The sequence below is a fragment of the Capra hircus genome, chromosome 10, assembly GCF_001704415.2.
Source record: "Capra hircus breed San Clemente chromosome 10, ASM170441v1, whole genome shotgun sequence".
Taxonomy (NCBI): domain Eukaryota; kingdom Metazoa; phylum Chordata; class Mammalia; order Artiodactyla; family Bovidae; genus Capra; species Capra hircus.
In genome coordinates, this window is record NC_030817.1 from 63,057,039 (window position 1) to 63,080,297 (window position 23,259).

Consider the following 23,259-nt stretch of genomic DNA (forward strand, 5'->3'; position numbering starts at 1 on the left):
CTTCCCTGGTGGTTCAGTGGTAAAGAATCCACAGGAATCTGCAATGCGAGAGATGCAGGTTTGGTCCCTGGGTTGGGATGATCCCATGGAGGAGGGTGTGGCAACCCACTCCAGTGTTCTTGCCTGGAGAAATTCATGGGCCAGAGGATCCTGGTTCCTGTTAGGCTACAGTCCCTAGGGTCTCAATGGGTCAGATACTACTGAAGTGACACAGCACACACACACCTCACGTATCCTTAAAATCTAAAAACAAACAAACAAACAAACCATTTTGTTATTGATCATTGTTTGGTTAATTTCAATTTACTGACCAAAGACATGGATAATATAAACACAGATTGTCATATTCACTGATTTTTTTTTTTTTTTGGCAGAGTTATCATTCACTTGCTGATAAAGTTTTTGGCTGTTCTGTGATGACCTAAATGGGAAGAGAATCCAAAAAAGAGGGGATATATGTATATGTTTAGTTGTTTCACTTTGCTGTACAGCAGAAACTAACACAGCATTTTGAAGCAACTATGCATCAATGAAAATATTTAAACATATATAAATGAAATCTATCTATATGCCTGTGGTTAGCAAGATTATATTTCCAAGCCTGGCCTCTCCTGCATTTTAGTCCAATGTATCTCACCTGATGTCTCCATTTAGATCATTCAAATTGTTCAAAAATAATTTCCTGACCCCTCAAATTTGATCCTCCCATAGCTTTTCATGTCAGTTGATGGAAATTCCATTTTTCTGGTTTCTTTTGCCAAAAATCTTTTAGTCATTCTTGGGTCTTCTCTTCCTCTCACACTGTTCATCAAACCTACCAGGAAATCATCTTGCATCTGTTCTCAAATTCTCCATAAATTAATTTGAATTTAATCATATGACTTTTTAAATATAAAAATTGCTTGTGGAACATGAAGTAGAAAGTAATAAAAGGTACAAAAAGAGTAATTAGGTTTGACTGTAATATACATTTAATTTTAAGGTCTCTTTCTGTTTCTAGGAAAGGCCTATGCTCCAGAATTCTATTACGATACCTACAATCCTGTGTGGCAGAACAGACACCGTGTTTACTCCTACAGTCTACAGTGGACTCAAATGAATCCTGATGCAGTGGATCGGATTGTTGCATACCGGTTGGGTATTAGGCAGGTGAGGAATTTAATTATCTTCTTTTGTGCTTATGTGATTCTCTTTGAAGATCTTGTTATGATGATGTGTTGATATAAAAATTTTTCAGTGAACTTCAGACCATATTTTTTTCTAAATCAAAGATAACAGTACACTACCAAGAACTGTTTCAAATTATTTACAAATCTTTGAAATTAATTTATGCATTTTTACTATGATGTGAGACATGCTAAAGGGAGCTTTCTGAAATACTTCATCATTTGGCTGTGCTGTAGAAAAAATTACATGGTATAATTTCTATGAAAGAAACTTATTTAACATGTGCTTACATTTACCTGCACTGAGTAATTCTTTGTCTCATTTCCTAAGCTAGAAATCCTACATATTTTTATTCTCAGGGATTCAAAGCATATCTGATTTTTAAAAGTTAATTTAATGTGTCTGAAGAATGGAAATATTTTGGTAAAATGACAAAAAACAATGAAGTAGGGTGTTTTCCTAAAGTAGCTGAAGATTATAGAGTCTGTAAAAATATCATAGCTTTTTCAAATGAACCAATGTTAAATTCAGTTATCCTTTGCTGGTATAAATGATACATATTTTTTTTTAATTTAAATGTAGGTCTTTTCATTATTTCCTGTTATATAGTAAGTTATATGGAAACACTGTTTCAGCATGACAAAACATTTTTGAAGATTTATTTGATTATCACATAAGCTGTTAGCTTTCTTTAACATCTTTGTATTATGCAGAGATTTGTAAAGTGTGTTTTCCACTTTCATAGCTAAATCATACAATAACATTTTGAGTTTTGAAAGTAGAAAAGACTGAATTTGCTTAGAGAAAGACTGATCCATCACCACCAATCCATTCAGTCTCAATATCATAAAACCATTGTTTTTTTTCATCTTGTTAACAAAGTTATAATAAAAGACTATGCAATATATGTCATTAAAATTGATACATTTTAAGTTGAATATTCTTATCCTTCTTGTCTAAGTATTCACAGGTCACAGGCATGGTAGGCAGGAATTGTTCATTTGGAAATTTTCTCTATTACTCTTATTTATTTCGGTCCCTAAGTAAATACCAAATACATGTCAAAATTGTTCTATTATACTTGTTAGAATTTAATGGTAATTTTCCTTGATGGAACGATAGAAACGAAAAAGTTCAGCAGCCCTTTCTCCCCCGGTTTATTGGCTTATGTTTTTCTTTTTCTTTTTCTTTTCTCAACACAGTTAATGTTTTTAGATCTTTTATATTTAGAGCATTTTAGCACATTCTTGACTTTAGATACCTTACATTCCTTTCCAAGCCCTTACCCAATGATTTGAGCAATTATATTCATCTTTTATTACATATGTTTTTAAAAAACAAAGAACCCCAGGTGTTGCCAGTGGTAAGGCACCTGCCTGCCAGTGTAGGAGACATAAGAAACGCAGGCTCCATCCCTGGCTCAGGAAGACGCCTTGGTGGAGGGCATGGCAATCCACTGCAGTACTCTTGTCTGAAGAATAACACAGACAGATAAGGCAGGTGGGCTACAGTCCGTAGGGTTGCAAAGAGTCAGACATGACTGAAGCAACTTAACACAACACACAATGCCAAACTGCAGTGTAAAATTGAATCATTTTATTTAGGTATCTTTTCCTTTTTCCTGTTATAGGTTGTTCTCCAACATTTGAGTCAGAATTTCATCTTTAATTTCTCACTTTCTTCCTTGGTTATATTTTCTTAAAGTGTCTGGATAACTGCCCTTTGCTTTCTGTATGCTGCAGAGCTGTCTGGTTACATCTGCAGAATTAATTTACCCAACCCTACTTACCATTCTCTTGTTTTATTCTAAAAGTATTCCAACTTTCATTCCCGAAGTCTCCATTATGTATGCAAATCACCTTCTCTATAAATTATATTTGACAGAAGAGTTACCAGCTAAGTCCTCCTCTCAAATGGAGAGATTTAAAACTTTTAAACTTCCTCCTAAGAGGGAAGCCCTTCCTTCTTGTCCATATCTTGTATTCATTATTAATACACTATCTTCTGTAATATTTTTTCCTGGGATTCCCATGCTATTTTCCAATGAGTTTCTTTTCTTTAAATTTTCCTTTCCTGACATGAACATCTCTAAATTCCTGTCTTTGCTTCCTGATCATAAAACTAGTATATAACTCCCTGATATGTGGTGACACACATTTCCCAGTCAGTGTTCATCCTTGTGAACAAATTAGTTAGGTAATTTTCCCCCATCCTGCTACACTAGAATGCATTATATTTGCATGCATGCATGTGTATAAATTTCTCCTTACTGTGTTTTGCTGAAATTATGCATTTCTTGCACACCTAGCTTCCAATTCTAGCCAATCTAGCCTTATCATTTTGAGCTATATAACCTTGAGCACTATTCAATATTTCTGAACATACCAAAACCGTGACTCCTACCTGGGAAGTCAAAGATAATAATACCTGTCAGGTAATTGGAGTGTGGAGTAAAATATATTCCCCACTTATACCACAGGCCAGGTTCCCTTATGCAGGGCACTCCTTACACAGACATCTGTGGTAATTCTTAAACTCATCTTCCTGGGATGTGTTAACAGTTTTTGTTTTTTTTTTTTTAGTGCATTTTAAGAGTTTAACATATGTACTATTTTTATTTCAGCTTTATTCAGAACAGTGTATATCCTGGATCTAAGTAGTATTCCAAGCCATGATTTTCACAAAATAATTTCTAGCCATTTTTTTCACTTGTCTTATTTTTATTTCAAAACTATTTTCTTCTCTAATACCCATTTTACCAATTCACATTTTTCTATTCTACTATCAGTTTTATTTTAAAGCTTTCTTGATCAGATCAGTAAGCCTGATGCTAATAGTATTCTTTCCAAGTTTGTGAGATTCATGCTATTCACCAGAGGAAGACATATTTCTGGTTTTACAAACCATGGTTCAAAAAACAGTCCTTTTTCTTAGTTTCTGAAGCTAGCTGTTTACTTGCCTTAGCATTATTTTCTGGTTTTCTTTGTTGTTAGGATTTTCTTTTATATTTAGAAACAAGTATTATTTTTTCCTAGGATGCTTTGTTTTTGTTATACTCTATTTTAATTGGTAATTTACCCAGACACTGTATCTTGCCATGGAAGAAAAACTTTGATGTATCTTTTGGGGATGTTTCAATAAAGAATAATGGCCTTCCACTGTCCTGCCAAAGTGAAAGAAAGGAAATGTTTGTAGATATAGTATAAGAACAGAAAGATCAAGTATAAACACTACTCTTTTTCCATACTCCACTCCCATATTCTTTACATTTAACCCTTTCATGAAAAATCGTAACATGCAAAAATGGCCTCAGTAGACATCATTTCTTTTGAAGATCCTCTTGCACACCAAAGTTGAGGACCATAGGGCAGAAGCATTCTAGATACAATGAAATTGATATAATTTTTAAGAATATTCTTTGTTTAATAATAGGAAACAAAGTCATTAAGTAAAATCATTTTTCTGTATTATCATAGAAAATTTAGATTCCAACTTCCTCAAGTATGCACATTTAGATATTAACATTATTTTAAGACACAATCAAATACTAGCATTTAACATAATCCTTCTTTAATTCTGATTTAATGATTATTGTAGTGGAGATTTTATGTAACATGAATATGGCCTTTTCATGTCCCAAACTTAGAATTTTGAATCAATGAGCTTCTGAATGTAACCAATGTAACTTGGATAATGTTTAAAGATGTTAGGAATGTAGCAAATTTTAAATTTCTATAAAATAAATTTTAAATTTACACAACATAAATTTTTAAAAAAGATTTCTTCTCTAATAAATACTATTTATGTCTTTGACTGTGAGACTGTTTTTTTCCAAGGGATTATTAATTTATATTACATACTTTATAATTTTAAAGTCTATAGTTTTATTTTGAGCCTATGTATATATAATTTCTTTTATCTATAAATTGTCTATATTGTGTAATGAAAAGTACTTTCTTTTTTAATATCAAGCATGACTTCAATTATACAACACTTTTTTGATTTGCTGAAGCATGAAAAGTAAATTTGACCCTTAAAGACTCATGGTAAATTCAGTTCAAAAAGAGCCCACCTTTTCTTTAATCCACAAAATGTTAAAAGCTTATTTATTCTAAAAATTAAGGTTATAAAATCAGTACTGTATCATTAAACTCCTTCCTGGATGGGTTTGGTAACTATACCCAGCATTCCTCCAAAGTTTTGGTAAAATTAGCTGACTCTTTTGATTAAATTGTATGATCTTCATTTAAATATAATGAGAAAAGTTTTAGAATTTGATTATTGGCTTATATACTTTTCATAAATGTTGCTGCTGTCTATCTATAAAAAAGCATTAGAATTCTAGAATCACTGCTTTAAAAAACTTAAAAAGAGAACAGATATTTCATGTGAAGTTAAAAAATTAATGTATGGAAAAAAATTTTTCTCAAAATCTTAATGTCTTTAAGTTGTACTTTTTAGGCTCAGCTAAGAAATTGTTTAATCTCCTTAGACAGCTGCTAGCTTCCCAACTATTTGCTTCATTTGTTGCTTAACAGGAAAGAGAAAAAGGTTATTTGAGTGTCTGCTTTTTTTAGTATCTAAAGAATTAAGAAACAAGCAAAACGGTTCCGAGTTATTTGAATATACAACACAACATAGGTATCATTTGACTCCAGTTAGCATATACACTTGGAGAAGGCAATGGCACCCCACTCCAGTACTCTTGTCTGGGAAATCCCATGGACAGAGGAGCCTGGTGGGCTGCAGTCCATGGGGTTGCGAGGAGTCAGACGCGACTGAACAACTTCACTTTCACTTTTCACTTTCATGCACTGGAGAAGGAAATGGCAACCCACTCCAGTGTTCTTGCCTGGAGAATCCCAGGAACAGAAGAGCCTGGTGAGCTGCTGTCTATGGGGTCGCACGGAGTCAAACACTACATGACTGACACAACTTACCAGCAGCAGCAGCAGCAACATATATACTATAGGTTCTAAACATGAAGGATTTTAGACTTTTATACAGTTTTCTTTTTATACTCTGTCTTAGAGACCCACAATGAATGTGATTTTTTTGACTCTCATCTTTGGAATAGGGGATATTTTATTGAATAAAATACCTTAATTCACCCTGTTCTTGTCTTACTAAACGTTGACACTAAAATACTTTGAGTTATCGTATTCATGTTCTTATCCAGTCAGTCAACAAAATTCTTACTACATTAATCATCTCATAAATACTGGTTTCCTTGGTGGCTCAGATGGTAAATAATCTGTCTGCAATGCAGGAGATCCCCAGGTTTGATCCCTGGGTCAGGAAGATCCCCTAGATAAGGAAATGATAACCCACTCCAGTATTCTTTGGAATGCTATGGACAGAGGAGCCTGCCAGGCTGCAGTTCATGGGCTCAAAAAGTTGGCCATGTCTGAGCATACACACATAAGTTCCAACAAGAGATGCATTCTCTAGTTATGCCTGGATTGGTGCATTTCCAAATCCAGTGATTATTAAAATATTGTGCTCAGTCATCTATTAAGTTTCAAGATTTACTCCATGGACTGAGAACTAACCCAAATGGCAAATATTTTCTTTAGTTCTTCTGGGCAAGATACACTCAGTTCCTTAGACTTACATTAGAATATATTTCTAAGAAAAAAAATTTTTAAATAGCAAACATATTAATGAGATATTAAAAGTTACTTTATTGTGGTATGCAAACTAAACTTTGTATTTGGTAATTCTGATGACTAATTCAGTGCTTTACATAGGAGTGTGACTACCTGAAAATACAACTTCTCAGTGAACATTCCCTCAAGTTTCAAGAATGAATCTCAGAGTTCTCTTGAATTGATAACTATTTCCTATTGCTTCCTTTCATTTTAAAATATAAATTACTATTTGTTTAGCTTTATCATTTTCAGTTGTATTTCTTTAGGTTTCTTAAGTTGTTTTAAAATATGGAGTCATACTTATTTTTACACTATTTCTTTTTTTAAATTTATTTATTTATTTTAATTGGAGGCTGATTACTTTACAATATTGTGGTGGTTTTTGCCATATATTGACATGAATCAGCCACGGGTGTTTATGTATCCCCTATCTCAAACCCTCCTCCTACATTCCTCCCCATCCCTTCCCTCTGGGTTGTCCCAGTGCACCAGCTTTGAATGCCCTGTTTCACGCATCAAACTTGGACTGGTGCTCTATTTCATATATGGTGATATACATGTTTCAGTGCTATTCTCTCAAATCATCCCACCCTCACCTTCTCCCACAGAGTCCACAAGTCTGTTCTTTATATCTGTGTATCTTTTGCTGTCTTGCACGTAGGGTCATTGTTACCATCTTTCTAAATTCCATATATATGTGTTAATATACTGTATTGGTGTTTTTCTTTCTGACTTACTTCCCTCTCTAAATAGGCTCCAATTTCATCCACCTCATTAAATTCAAATGCATTCTTTTTAATAGCTGAGTAATATTCCACAACAATGTGTCATAACTTTCTTATCCATTCACCAGCCAATGGGCATCTAGGTTCCTTCCATGTCCTAGCTATTGTAAATAGTACTGCAATGAACACTGGGGTACAGATGTTTCTTTTAATTCTGGTTTACCTCAGTGTGTATGCCCAGCAGTGGGATTGCTGGATCGTATGGTAGTTCTATTTCCAGCTTTTTAAGGACTCTCCACACTGTTCTCCATAGTGGCTATGCTAGTTTGCATTCTCACCAACAGTGTAAGAGAGTTCCCTTTTCTCCATATCCTCTCCAGCATTTGTTGTTTGTAACCTTTTTGGTAGCAGTCATTCTGACCGGCCTGAAATGGTACCTCATTGTGGTTTTGATGTGTTAGCTATCTGTATGTCTTCTCTGGAGAAATGTCTGATTAGGTCTTTTCCCCACTTTTTGATTGGTTTGTTTATTTTTCTGGTATTGAGCTGGATGAGCTACTTGTATATTTTTGAGATTAATTCTTTGTCAATTGCTTCGTTTCCTATTATTTTCTCAAATTCTAAAGGCTGTCTTTTCACTTTGCTTATAGTTTCCTTCATTGTGCAAAAGCTTTTAAGTTTAATAAGTCTCCATTTGTTTATTTTTGCTTTTATATCCATTACTCTGGGAGGTGGGTCATAGAGGATCTTGCTGTGATTTATGCCAGAGAGTATTTTCCTATGTTTTCCTCTAGGAGTTTTCTACACTTAGATCTTTAATCCATTTTGAGTTTATTTTTGTGTATGGTATGAGAAAGTATTCTAGTTTCATTCTTTTACAAGTGGTTGACCAATTTTCCCAGCACCACTTGTTAAAGAGATTGTCTTTTCTACATTGTATATTTTTGCCCCCTTTGTCAAAGATAAAGTGCTCATAGGTGCGTGGATTTATCTCTGGGCTTTCTATTTTTGTTTCATTGATCTATATTTCTGTCTTTGTGCCAGTTCCTTACTATCTTAATGACTGTAGCTTTGTAGTATGGTCTGAAGTTAGGCAGGTTGATTCCTCCAGTTCCATTCTTCTTTCTCAAGATTTCTCTGGCTATTTGAGGTTTTTTGTATTTCCATATAAATTAGAAATTATTTGTTCTAGTTCTGTGAAAAATACCATTGGTAGCTTGATAAGAATTGCTTTGAATCTATAGATGGTTTGGAGTAGTATACTTATTTTCACCATAATGATTCTTCCAATCCACGAACATGGTATATTTCTTCTACACTATTTCTATAACAGAAACGTGTCTTCTTTTCAGCAGTTAAAATATTTCAACTGCTATATCTGAAACAATTTTACCTTCAAATGATAAATATTGAATGTGACAATTATCAATAAAATTACATAAAATTACTGCTGTATGCTTGCTTGATTATAGATTGCTGGTTTTTTTTTTTTTTTTCCAAATTTCTGTTCTGTTTTAAAAAGTTCAAACAACAAATGCAAAATATAACAAAGTGCTTCATTTGCTTTGTGTGTGTGTGTTTGCTTCAGTCATGTCTGACTCTTTGTGACCCTATGGACCTTAGCTCACAGATTCTTTACCACTGAGTCACCAGGGAAGCCCCTCCTCAGCTTTTAATTTTATAAGTTGTTCAATCATGGTATGATCATATCTTTTTAAATTTTTTAATGATAAAGGGAAATAGAATAATTGTTTGGATTCAAAAGAATAAAATGTAAATTAGGAAAATATTTAAGTATAATATTAAATATCAAAACATTTTGTAAAATTGGTATTATCACTCTTGTTTAGGTACAGAACTAATCTTACAGAAGTTAAGATATAGTTCTTATCTTCAGAGACTTTAAAACATATGAGAAGAGGGACTTTCCTGGTGGTCCAGTGTTTAAGACTTCATCTTCCAATGAAGGAAGTCTAGGTTCAATTCTTGGTCTGGGAGCTAAGATCCCACATGTCTCACAGCCAAAAAGCCAAAACGTAAAATAGAAACAATATTGTAACAGATTCAATAGATACTTCTGAAAAATGGTCCACGTCAAAAAACTTAAGAAAACAAACAAACAAACATAAGAGGAGATAGTCAGCCAAGTAGATACAGGCAACCTCAGTCACTTTAGTCATGTCTGCCTCTTTGCGATGCTGTGGACTGTGGCCCACCAGGATCCTCGGTCTCTGGGCTTCTCCAGGCCAGAATACTAGAGTGGGTTGCCATGCCCTCCTCCAGGGCATCTTCCCAACCCAGGGATCGAATCCAGGTTTCCTGCATTGGCAGGTGAACTCTTTACCACTGAACCACAGGGAAAGCCCAACCAAGTAGATATCAAACTACAATATAGTTTGATAAGTATGATAATAAGCATGGTTGTAAGGTATTACTAGAAAACATTGGAGGGAAACCTAAGTTAACTTTGGGATGTGAGCAATGCTGATGAAAGAAATACTAGCAAACTGATACCAGAGGGTTGAAGAGAAGTTACACATATCAGGAGACTTGGAGAAATTACCAGGTGCCTGGGTACAAAGCCAGCTTGATAAATTTGGAGAAGTGAAAATAATACAGTATATCTAGACCTTTCCTGATAGTTCAAGAGAGAAGGAAGAGACGAAAGATACAAGGGACTGAGATCATTATGGGCCATATGAGCTGGTCCCGAGAAATTGGACTTTACATTGAGAGAAGTAGGGAGACACATGAAGAGCCAAAACAGAGGCGTCAAATAATCGCTGCTGCTGCTGCTGCTGCTGCTGCTGCTAAGTCGCTTCAGTCGTGTCCGACTCTGTGCGACCCCACCCCATGGACTGCAGCCTACCAGGCTCCTCCATCCATGGGATTTTCCAGGCAAGAGTACTATCATGGTACAACACAGGGGACACCATAGAGTAGAAGCTGTTGTTTTACTACAAGTGAAAATTAACGACGTGAATCAGTGCTGCTGCAGTGGCAATTGAAGACAAATTCATATGACAATATGAGAAGGATTTGATGATCAAGTGTAGGTTGCAGAAAAGAAGAGAACCTGAAGGCAGAGATGAAGAAACTATTCACTACCTAAGTGCTTGTCTTTAGAAAATCTTAGGTTAAAACTTGGTAATATTTGTTTTCTTATTTTTATATGTTAAGAAAATATTATTGAATATGATTGTTTATACTGAAAGAAAAATGAGTTGTTACTGAAATGAATGTTAGACATATCTTTAATGAAATATTTTCAAGGAAGTATAAAATGATGAAATTTAAAAACATAAAATCTGAAGAAAGCTTCATCTTATAATGTAAAATAAAGAACCAATATATCTATGTAACATTTTTTAATGTTTTAAATATACTAAGCTTGAATTTATTCTAAAAGATACATGTATTAATAAAATGACATAAAAAATTGATAGGAAGTGTTCTTATATTTAGTTAGCTGCTTCTTTGCTTAGAGATGCTAAATTCAAACATATACAATAAGGTCCCTACATATGAACCTTAAAGTAACAAACTTTCAAAGATGCAAACGTACATCACGTATCCAACCTAGAGACCAGGGAGTCATAGCAACTTTCAAAAAATACGTCATGCTTTTCTTCAGGCAGTAAAGGCAAGTGACAAATCAGGAACAACCTTGTGGCAGTTTTGGAAGGACTATGACATCTTAATGGCTGCAAAAACACATTGACTTTGCTTGGTATAAGTTACAGCCATCACCATGAAAGGATTTGGAAGAATCTTTTCCCATAGTTTGTTCACTATTTTTTGTGGATTTGAGAAGGTGGTTGAGGAGTCCAAAGGGGTCTTCAGCAGCTCAGTGACCCTCAGGGAGAACCTGGAGCTAGGTCTGCAAAAGGATGACTTCACTGAACTCTACGCTGTGCCACTGGAGGAGCTTACAGATGAAGACTTGATGGAAGTGGAGGCCGAGAGACAGGACACAGAAAAAAGGAAGAAGTAACTGAAGAAGAGAAGAGATTCATGATGCAGGAAATGGCAAAGGGATTTTCTTTATTTGAGGAAGCACTGTTAATTTTTGAGGCATAGGACCAGAATATAGAAAGCTACACAAAGGTTGCAGCTCAGAATGCAATCCAGTGCTATGGTGTCATTCTACAATGAGAAAAAAAGAACTACTATCCAGACGTCACTGGGGATTTTTCTCAAGAGGGTAGCCAGAACTGAATCCAGCAAGGAACCAGAACCTGTGCCATCAAGGTGAAGCAGGAATGAAATTGCAGCTTGCCCTCCATCTCCTCTAGCTGATGAATCTTCAGCTCAACCATCTTCCACCCCTCTCCCTCGTCCAGTCAGAAACTCTTCTTAACTGTTCACCTGATGCCAGCCCCCATATGCCAGTTATTGTACTGTACTGTAAGCTAAAACTGTTTTATTTTTGTTTTTGTTTTTATGCATTATTTGTGGGAAAAACACTATCTACCTATTGCATTATGGTACTATATAGTCAATTGTGTTAATTGGGTACCTAGGCCAACATTTTTGGACTTACAAATAAGTTGCACTTTCAAACATGCCCTCGGAACAGAACTCATTCCCATGTATGGGACTTACTGTATGTTTTTATAAAGTGCTGCAATAAAGGGTCCTAAATTTAACAAAGTCTAGATTTTTTGATAAGAATAGTCTCACTTAACACATAATTTTGTGGGTTTCCCATTATGCTAGCTCCTCTGTGCTTCTTGTATTATCCTTCCCTTGTGTGCATGCACCTGTGCTAAGTGGCTTCGGTCGTGTCCGGCTCTGTGCGACCCTGTGGACTATAGCCTGTCAGCCTCCCCTGTCCGTGGGTTTCTCTGGGCGGGAATACTGCAGTGGGCTGCCGTGCCCTCTTCCAGGGGATCTTCATGACCTATGGGTCACTCTTTCCTTAGGCGTCCTGCTGCTGCTGCTGCTAAGTCACTTCAGTCATGTCCGACTCTGTGCGACCCCATAGACGGCAGCCCACCAGGCTCCCCGGTCCCTGGGATTCTCCAGGCAAGAACACTGGAGTGGGTTGCCATTTCCTTCTCCAGTGCATGAAAGTGAAAAGGGAAAGTGAAGTCGTTCAGTCGTGTCTGACTCTTAGCGACCCCATGGACTGCAGCCCACCAGGCTCCTCCGTCCATGGGATTTTCCAGGCAAGAGCACTGGAGTGGGGTGCCATTGCCTTCTCCTTTAGTTGTCCTTGTATCCCACAAATATTGGTATACTAGGTTAAGTACTTCTATATGTTGATAAAAAACAATCATTACAATATCAGTTGTTTTTTGGAGAGAGCATGCTGAAAACATGCACCAGGTTTTAAAATCCTCCCTGAAAGGAGCACATATCACTTCTGTTCAAATATCCTTGTCTAAAGTAAGCCCTATGACATGATCTGAGGCCAAACAAGGCAAACAAGTATTATCTTCATGTACTGCAAGGAACATAAGGATCAAGTATATGTGAAGAGCTCAAACTCCTACCCAGATCTGTCTCTATGGTAGGCAGTGTTTGACTGAATATATTAATAATACCATTTGAATTTATGCTGAATATATAATTTCAGAAAGATCTGCTTCTTAAATTGACTTTTAAAATACTGAAAAAAAAGATTTATCTATGAAATTGTACCATTTATTTCAAATAATGAAAGCATAAAGAATTCAAAGACGTTCATGTCTTTACAGTGCCTGAGTCAATAAATAAATATTAGATTATACATATGATCTATGTAAAAGGATACTAAAATCTGACACATGCTTCTCTAAGAATCTAAGCCTCAACATTAATTCTTATTTTGTAATTAAATGTTATATACTATTATATGTACTTGGAACACAACGTATACTACCACTACTACTAAGTCACTTCAGTCGTGTCTGACTCTGTGCGACCCCACAGATGGCAGCCCACCAGGCTCCCCCGTCCCTGGGATTCTCCAGGCAAGAACACTGGAGTGGGCTGCCATTTCCTTCTCCAAAGTATACCTAGCAGAAAAAGTCCATGATCTCATGAACCTTGTATTCTGGTAAAGAGCAAATCAAAGATACCATAAGATAAAAGAAAATAATAAATCAATAAATATTATCAGAAATTGATTAATGCTATGCAACACACAGAGACAGAAGAAAACTGGTATCTTAAAAATTTATTCTGTATTCAAAGAATCTCATGAAAACTTGAGAAGTAACAGGATGTTTATCTACTTTCTCCACAAGTTCATAACTTTGAGATAATTTTTAAACCATGTTCTCATGAAGTGGACTTATAGTTTAGTCTGGTGAAAAGAAGGAATCTAATTTTGAATAATTAAGTACATTAGCTAAAATTAAACAGTAATAAACTTTTCCTGCATTTATCATGTTATTTATTCCTAAAAACTGAATGAAATAAAGTAAATAACCCCAAAATTCAGTGGCTACATTCATAATCCTTAACTATGTTCAGGAGTAAAAGGAAAAATCTGAGTTGGAATACAGTTTATATATTTTGAGAACATATTTTGACTGGTCAGTGTGTAAAAACCCATGCAACACTTTGCAAGGCAGGTCACTTGCATAACAAGAATTGACAACTAAGAGGAACATATGAGATTCTAAGAGGTATTATTGTGTGGAACAGAAGACCTACTTTCAAAAGGGTTGAGACTCCTAATGCTTCAATTATAACTGTATTTCCTTGCTTATTTAAATAATTATTTTGAATTTTGCATTCCAAAACCTAAGTTATTTAATTAGGATAAAATGAGCCTCAATAGCTCCCCAACCAAAAAAAAAAAAGTGACTCAGGGAAGAGTATCAAGCTGCTAAGAGACAGGTGACAAAAGATAAAACTGAGAAGGAAAGAGTTTCCCAAAGCAGCATGCGTGATACCAAGAAATCGACAACTAGAACTTTAGCTACTCCCCACTTCAAGATGGCTCTAACTATGGGAAATGGAATTTTTTTTGGTGATCTTTAATTTCTAAAATTCTGCATGAGGTCCTATGTACTCTCAGTTTTTAGCTTATATTTTATTATAGGCACAAAGAATAGTAATGTTAAAGATGATTTTGTTTTTATCACCAATATATGGTTAAATAATATATATGGCTTTATTAACATCTGGTTTCATTGCTAATAGTGGTATGATGATATGGGGGGACATCTGTGGGACACTGTATCAGTGATGTTGCCTGGAACTCCTCCTGTTGCCTTTAAATTGGTACCTAATACCCTGCAGCTGAGAACAAAGATGTGCCTCCCACTTTTGAGTTGATAAGACAGAAACAGCCCTAAAAATATACTCAGGTAAAGCTCCTTACCTTGTGAAACTTTCCTTTTTATTTATAAAGAAATTGTATCCACAAACAACAACCATTATGATTTCAGACAGTTAAAAAAATGTTTTGGGGGTAAAATGTAGTAAGATCATCGAGTAAAGAGTGATATTGGTGCCACGTGTGATAGTGTGGTCAGGGGCTCCTTTCTCAGGAGTTGATGTTGAATACAGATATGAGTGAAGTCAAGAATTATGAGCCAGAAAAACATTGAACTTAGAGATGAAAGCAACACATAAGTATATCAGAGGGAAATAAATGCATATGTAAATTATGCATTTTATACTTATTTTGCAAGCACTTTATCTGTAAATACCTATTAGAAAAATTGAGTAGTTTTATTAAAAGAAATAATGAAGGTCCAAATACAAAATTTTTTATGAATCTAATTGTTATAATAATAAAAAGGCCAGCTGCAGAGAATAAGACATTTTGCTAATTAGAAATGTGATTAGCAGATGAGAGGACTGATAGAGGATATATTATGTGGAAGATCAAAATGAAGAGTCCACAGCTGATTTTGTAGAAATTAAAACACGCAAAGAGTGAAACTTTGTTCATAATTGGGTTTGCTCAATGAGAGACAGTTGTTAATTAATTTTGATGCTGGACTTAAGTTTTTATTAGCTATCTGTCAGTAATCTAAATAATGGCAAAACATTTTATTAGGATGGGCAAAATGTCTCTCTTCTTATCCAGAAAGTAAGATACATCTTTCTACTGAGTAACTGATGTAATAATGCTTATATTAATATATCAATTCAGTAAGTACTAGGCTATCCTGTGGGAATAACACAGTGACAAAAAGATTGTTTGCTATGTGGAGTATACATTATAAAGGGTAAATTAACCCAGTATCAGATAGTTACAAAGAGCAGTGAGTTCTAATAAATTACACTCAAGTCACTCAGTCATGTCCACCCCTTTCAACCTCATGGACTGTAGCCTGCCAGGCTTCTCTGTCCACAGGATTTTTCAGATGAGAATACTGCCAGTCTAGGTTCAATACAGGATACGGGATGCTTGGGGCTGGTGCACTGGGATGACCCAGAGAGATGATATGGGGACAGTGGTGGGAGGGGGGTTCAGGATTGGGAACTCATGTACACTGTGGCGGATTCATGTCAAAGTATGGCAAAACCAATACAGTATCGTAAAGTAAAAAATAATAATAATAATAAAAATAAAGAACAAAAAATAAAAAAATAAAATACATAGTACACAGGCAAAAAAAAAAAAAAAATACTGAAGTGGGTTGCCATTTCCTCCTCCAAGGGATCTTCCTGACCTGTGGATTGAACCCATGTCTCCTGTGTTTTCTGCATTGAATGCATATTCTTTTCCTGCTGAGCTATTGGGGAAGCCCATGCTTATGAATGCTCCATTATTTATTTCTGTCACTACCTGAGCAGTTATATTGCTGCTAAAATCAAATGGCAATAAAATTATTGTAGTTCACTATATTTTACTACCATTTTGTATAGCCTGATAATATTTTGATATATTTTAATACTTCAGAAATATTTTGCACTCCTCTGTTTTGACTGACTTACATTTGCTTCTGTTTCCAGTGCGTATGGGTTTTGTGTGCCTATGCATAGTGACACAAATTAATATCAATAATTACATATGAGATAGTTTGCATGCAATCAGAAGAATATAAATAGAAGTGTAAAATGGATTTAAAAGATGAGTACATTTGCCAAATAAAAAAAAATAAGGCATGGTTTTATTTGTATTCATGTAAGGGTTACTTCTTAGTATTTTCACATAGATTTCAAGAAGTCCCACGTGCTCAAAAATAGCTTTTCCAGTCTTGACACTGCACCATAGGATATTGCTTTGAACATTTGAAATCTTTTCTGTCTTTATTCATCTTCTTCTATAAAGTGAGTACTCCAAATAAGGTGAAATTCTGGATTTTCCATCTAAGTTAAAGACTTAGCAACTTATCTCAAAATAACTTAATGAATAATGATCCTGTGAGAATGAAGTGAGATGAAGGATAATCATCTAGGTGTAGAGAAGAGTCTTCTGAAATTTTTTTCTGATTATCTGTTTTGCATAGGTTATCACTACGTTTCCATTAATTTTGTTTTAATAGAGCTGTGACCTCTCAATGCCTTCTTGCAGCTGCAGAAATTCATATTTACTTCCAATGGTTATACATGGTCTACCCTGGTAATACTACTTAGGAGACTAGGAAATAGACTTCTAAGAATTCAAGTGTGAATTTTTTTAAGAAGCAAGTTTGTTGAGACCTTGTAGTTGGATAAGGAGTGTTCACTGAAGTCTAGAGCATTTAGTTAAGTTTTATTTTATGAGTTTATGAATTTTTTTAGGAATGATATATGCTTTTCATTATTTGTTGTTGTTGTCCAGTACCTAAGTCATTTCCTACTCCTTGCAACCCCAAGGACTGCAGCATGCCAGGCCTCCCTGTCACTTACTATCTGCCAGAGTTTGCCCAAGTTCATGTCAGTGATGCCATCCAACTTATCCTCTGCCACCCTCTTTTCCTTTTGCCTGCAATCTTTCCCAGCATCAGGGTATTTTCTAATGAGTCAGCTTTTTGTATCAGGAGGCCAAGTATTGGAGCTTCAGCATCAGTCCTTCCAATTAATATTCAGAGTGGATTTATTTTAGTATTGACTAGTTTTATCTCCTTGCTGTCCAAGGGACTTTCAAGAGTCTTCTCCAGCACATTTTGAAAGCATCAATTCTTCAGTGCTCACCCTTCTTTATAGCCCAACTCTCACATCTGTACATGATTACTGGAAAGAACATATCTTTGACTATACAGACCTTTATCGGCCAAGTGATGTCTTTGCTCTTTAATACACTGTCTATTCGTCATACCTTTCCTTCCAAGAAGCAAGTATCTTCTAATTCCATGGCTGCAGTCATGAAAACATGGCATTAAGCCAGCTGTTTCACTCTCTTCTTTCATCCTCATCAAGAGGTTCTTTAGTTCCTCTTCACTTTCTTCCATCAAAGTGGTATCATCTGCATATCTGAGATTGTTGATATTTCTCCCAGCAGTCTTAATTCCAGCTTGTAACTCATCTAGCCCGGCATTCTCATGATATACTCTGCATCAGTTCAGTTCAGTTGCTCAGTCGTGTCCGACTCTTTGTGACCCCATGAATCGCAGCACGCCAGGCCTCTCTGTCCATCACCATCTCCTGGAGTTCATTCAGACTCACATCCATCAAGTCCGTGATACCATCCAGCCATCTCATCCTCAGTTGTCCCCTTCTCCTCCTGCCCCCAATCCCTCCCAGCATCAGAGTCTTTTCCAATGAGTCAACTCTTCGCATGAGGTGGCCAAAGTATTGGAGCTTCAGCTTTAGCATCATTCCTTCCAAAGAAATCCCAGGGCTGATCTCCTTCAGAATGGACTGGTTGGATCTCCTAGCATTCCAAGGGACTCTCAAGCGTCTTCTCCAACACCACAGTTCAAAAGCATCAAGTCTTCGGCACTCAGCCTTCTTCACAGTCCAAATCTCACATCCATACATGACCACAGGAAAAACCATAGCCTTGACTAGACGGACTTTAGTCAGCAAAGTAATGTCTCTGCTTTTTAATATGCTATCTAGGTTGGTCATAACTTTTCTTCCAAGGAGTAAGCGTCTTTTAATTTCATGGCTGCAGTCACCATCTGCAGTGATTTTGCAGCCCCCCCCAAAAAAAGTCTGACACTGTTTCTACTGTTTCCCCATCTATTTCCCATAAACAAGGTGACAGTATACAACGTTCATATACTCCTTTCCCAGTTTTGAACCAGTCAGTTGTTCCATTTAAGGTTATAATTGTTGCTTCTTAACCCACATACAGGTTTCTCAGGATATAGGTAAGATGATCTGGTATTCTCATCTCTTTAAGAATTTTCCACAGTTTGTTGTGATCCACACAGTCAAAGGCTTTCACATAGTCAATGAAGCAGAAGTAGATGTTTTTCTGGAATTCTCTTGCTTTCTTAATGATCCAACAGATGTTGGCAATTTGATCTCTGGTTCCTTTGCCTTTTCTAAACCCAGCTTGTACATCTGGAAGTTCTCAATTCAAGTATGCTGAAGCCTAGTTTGAAGGATTTTGAGCATAACCTTGCTAGCATGGGAAATGGGCACAATTGTATGGTAGTTTGAACATTCTTAAGCACTGCCCTTCTTTAGGATAGGAATGAAAACTGACCTTTCCCAGTCCTGTGGCCACTGCTGAGTTGTCCAAATTTGCTGGTATATTGAGTGTAGTACTTCAATAGCATCATCTATTAGGATTTAAAATAGCTCAGCTGGAATCCCATTACTTCCACTAGATTTGTTCATGGTAATGCTTTCCTAAGGCCCACTTGACTTCACTCTCCAGGATGTCTGACTCTAGATGAGTGACCACACCGTCATGTTTATCCCAGTCATTAAGACTTTTCTGTATGGTTCTTCTGTGTATTCTTGCCACCTCTTTTAATATCTTCTGCCTCCTTTAGGTCCTTACGTTTCTCTCCTTTATGGTGCCCATCCTTGCATGAATGTTCCTTCACTATTTATGGACCCTTAATTCTTTAAAGGAAAACTTGCTAATGTGAACACTGAAACATTTTTAACTTGTATATTAAAAACATCTAAAAGATTTGATAAAAATAAATGTCTCACATATGAATTTTCTCAATTATTCTTAATATGTTTGATCCTCAGTAATAATTCTGTTTTTGGTTCCACATCTGAGAATTATATTAGGTTCCGAAAAGTACTTAATCTGCCTCACTGACATGCTCTGGGTATATATATGTATATTCTTTTATGGATTAAAATGTTTAAAATTATCACTTTTATTATTAATGCCAATGTTGATAAAGGCAACACTGTGATTTATAACAAAATATTTCAAATAAAATTTAAATTCTCTTATAAATTTTTCTTTTTATGAAGCTTTTTATAAATTTTTTTCTTTTTAAACAAATGTTTATTTTAAAACTACCTCTGTTTACAAAGTGATTCTAATTGACTCAGAATAATTTAAAAGCTTATTCATTTTAGCTAGTATAAAATTATTTTATATGTTCTAGATTTGACAATTCTAATTAGATGAATGCAAAAGCAACCATCAAAAAATTGCTATATTTAGGTATTTAGTATCACATCTTCTTCAAAAAACTGTTCCTTATAAACCAAACTAACATAATGAATAATCAAATAATGCTTAGTTAATTAGCAAAACCACAACACAAGATAAAGCAGGAACTTTTTACACATAAGGTGATAAGCACATGTATTAGTCTAAGTTCAACTAGTTCTTGATGAAAAATAATTAATTATATTGGCCATCTGACACAGTGGCTATGTAATGGAAGTGAGGAAGTAAAATACTTTCTTTGGAAACAGAATAAAGTTACCCCAAGTCAAGTATAGAATTGGGCATTTTGGTCAAGATTAGAAAATAAAACTTTTGAAGTATCAAAATAAAAGTTATTATTTTGAGATAGTAAAAAGTCAAAACACATAACAAACCATTTTATCTGTAAAGGCTACACTGGGCTAACTCTCCCCTAACATTGAAATTAAAAGAATATATTTCCTGACATAATAAAAATGATAATTTAATTTTCTGGTGAAATCTATTAAAATGGGAAATTAGGTTGTTTAACATAAAAGAGAAACACTGACTATGCTGTGTGTATAGCTAGATCTGTGTGTTCTCAGTGCATTAGAGAATGTAGCAAATGAAGTATTGCCGTACAAAGTAGTGTAAGTCTTGAGAAAATGCATATTTTCTCCACTATAAAGGGCTCAATAGCATTACCTTGAACATGGAGCAGATTCTTGGTCATTATTAGTTGATAATATAAGGATATTATACCCATATATGAAACCATGGATTGTAGCCCACCAGGCTCCTCCGTCCATGGTATTTTCCAGGCAAGAATACTGGAGTGGGTTGCCATTTCCTTCTCCAGGAGATCTTCCCGATCCAGAGATTGAACCCGGGTCTCCCTCATTGTAGGCAGATGCTTTACCATCTAAGGCACCAGGGAAGTCATACGAAACCATAAACATAGACAAATAGTGGGAAGAATTCTGGTACTTGTATATATACATTCTACATCAACACAATGCCATGCCCATTTAGGTGCAGTTGTTTTGAGGAAATAAAACAAAATCTCAGTTACAGAAAAATTATTATTATTATTTAAAACTGTTTTGTCTGCATAGCATGTGAGAACTTATTTCCCTAACCAGGGAACAAACCCAAGGCCCCTGAAGTCAAAGCCCAAAGTCTTAACCACTGGACTGCAAGGGAAGTCTTCAAAAATTATTTTTATCATAGCAAAAAAAGCTTGTATTTTGGAAGAAGATAGTTTTTTTTTTTTCTTTTTCAACCAATGTAACTTCTATGTATTCAAATATATGTTGGAAAAGTATAAAACCATATTTGGGAAGAGTGAGTGCACCCTATGTATAGTTCTTTTTGTGGTGAGTGAAAAAAAAATGTATCAGGAAAGAGGATACATTTGTGGGGTTACATAAATCTGTAAGATTTTATCTGTTTTTAAAAGATATCTAAGAAAACTATGATAAAATACTGAGTTCACTTTATTGATGAATACATGGTTATTAGTTTATATATTCTCTGTATGTTTCTGCATTTTAACATTTTTCATAATTTCAAAAGTATTTAAAATTAAAATGTTTCCATAGTACACATGGTTGGTTTTTCTGGTCACACAGTCTAATGATCTTCAAACACTTATAGTAAATATTCAGCCAACTCAGTTATTGGTAAAAATAAAAATAGTAGATTATGATAAAATATTAATAATGGAGCTCATCTATAGAACTAGATAGTACAAAATATTCAAATATTCATCAGTTTCAGTGCTGCAGTGGATTTTAGAGACCACCCTTACACTACTGAGGAAACTGCAGCCCTCAAATTTCTTGATGGGTCCAATAAAGCAACTAATAGTTATAAAATAAAAATAAAAAACAACTAACGACTTAGATGATGGACTATCCTGGAGCCTTCTGCTTTTAAGATATTTCAACTCAATTATATGCTTTTTCTCCTCTAAATTTATTTAATGAATCTCACTAGGTAGTGTCCTTGAGTTTTTATAATAAAATGTTAGTAATATGCAAGTAACCTTATACTTATCATTTTAAAATAAAGATTAAAAAAAAACAAATACAACAAAAAAGTCCCACTTGAAATGGAAGAAAAAAGCATATAAAAGCACTCCATGTCCCCACAAGTTTAGAAAGGTCCATATGGAGTCATAAATATACTCTAATATTACAAAATCAAGTTTGGGGCTAAGGAATTGTATCTTAAATAATGTGCAATTTTTCTTTTCACCCTAATTTTATTAAGATCCTTTTTCTTTATCCAACTTTCCTGATTTATTTCTTTTGTCACACTTGTTACTCTCCTACATATTACATATTTAATTTTTATTGCTGTTTAGTGTTGTTTCTCACAACTGAAATGTTAGTTTTGAGAAATCTGGGTTGTTTTTTTTTTTTAGTATCATTATTATTGTTGTTAATTTTTTTTTACTATGTATTCCTAGTATCTAGACTGATTTCAATGATTATCTCTTCCCTAAAATCAGAGTTAGTTTCATGTCATAGAAAAGACTTATAACTAGCTAAGCATCTATTGTCAATGATATTTTTTAGATAAAGTAAAGGTTGGCTTCTAGAAATACTGCTTTTAACTCTCATATATGAAAAAGAGTATGAAAATGTGATTATATGTCAGTGTGATACACCTTTGGTTTAAGCTCCAAGAGCTTATGTATTTAAAATTTTCCCTTTAATAAGAAAACTTTGCTGTTAGAAATGCGTGATACACACAAAATTCTAAAACCACATTATAGAATATTAGATTGTTGTTCATCTAAAATTTATTTCTCCCTGATTCTGATCTTCATGGAAAGAATGTATTCACAGATATTGAGCTTGGGCAAGTAATTTGCTTTTGTCACTACAGAGAAAAAGTACAGGAATGTCTAGGGATTAAGAGGCCTTGCTGATTCTGCTCACTCTCAAGGACCATCTGACCTCATCAACGAGACAAACCTACCTTGGGTAGGTTGGTGGTCTGATAAAAATAACAGATGTTAATAATTTAATATAGAATTAACTGGAAATTGATCCATGACTAATGACAAGTCCAGTCAAGCCTAGCTTAAATTGGCTGAAACCCAACCAACCTGCAGAGGCAAGCAAGAAACAAATGCTTGTTATTATTTTATACCATTAAGATTTTGTGGTTATTTGTAAAATAGTATTGTTATGCAACATCTAAACAAATGTACTATTATTTTTCCCTGATAACTTATATTTCAATTTTTTAAAGTGAGTCTTTCATAGAAGACCAC

General features: G+C 34.9%; 1 protein-coding gene across 1 annotated transcript in view; it reads left to right on the plus strand.

The window, feature by feature from the left end:
• Nucleotides 1-23,259, plus strand: part of MDGA2 (MAM domain containing glycosylphosphatidylinositol anchor 2) — a 928,200-nt gene that overhangs the window by 828,327 nt on the left and 76,614 nt on the right. The window contains exon 10 of the mRNA XM_018054380.1: nt 1,001-1,149. Within this exon, the coding sequence (XP_017909869.1) occupies nt 1,001-1,149 (149 nt within the window). The remainder of the gene's footprint in view (nt 1-1,000; nt 1,150-23,259) is intronic.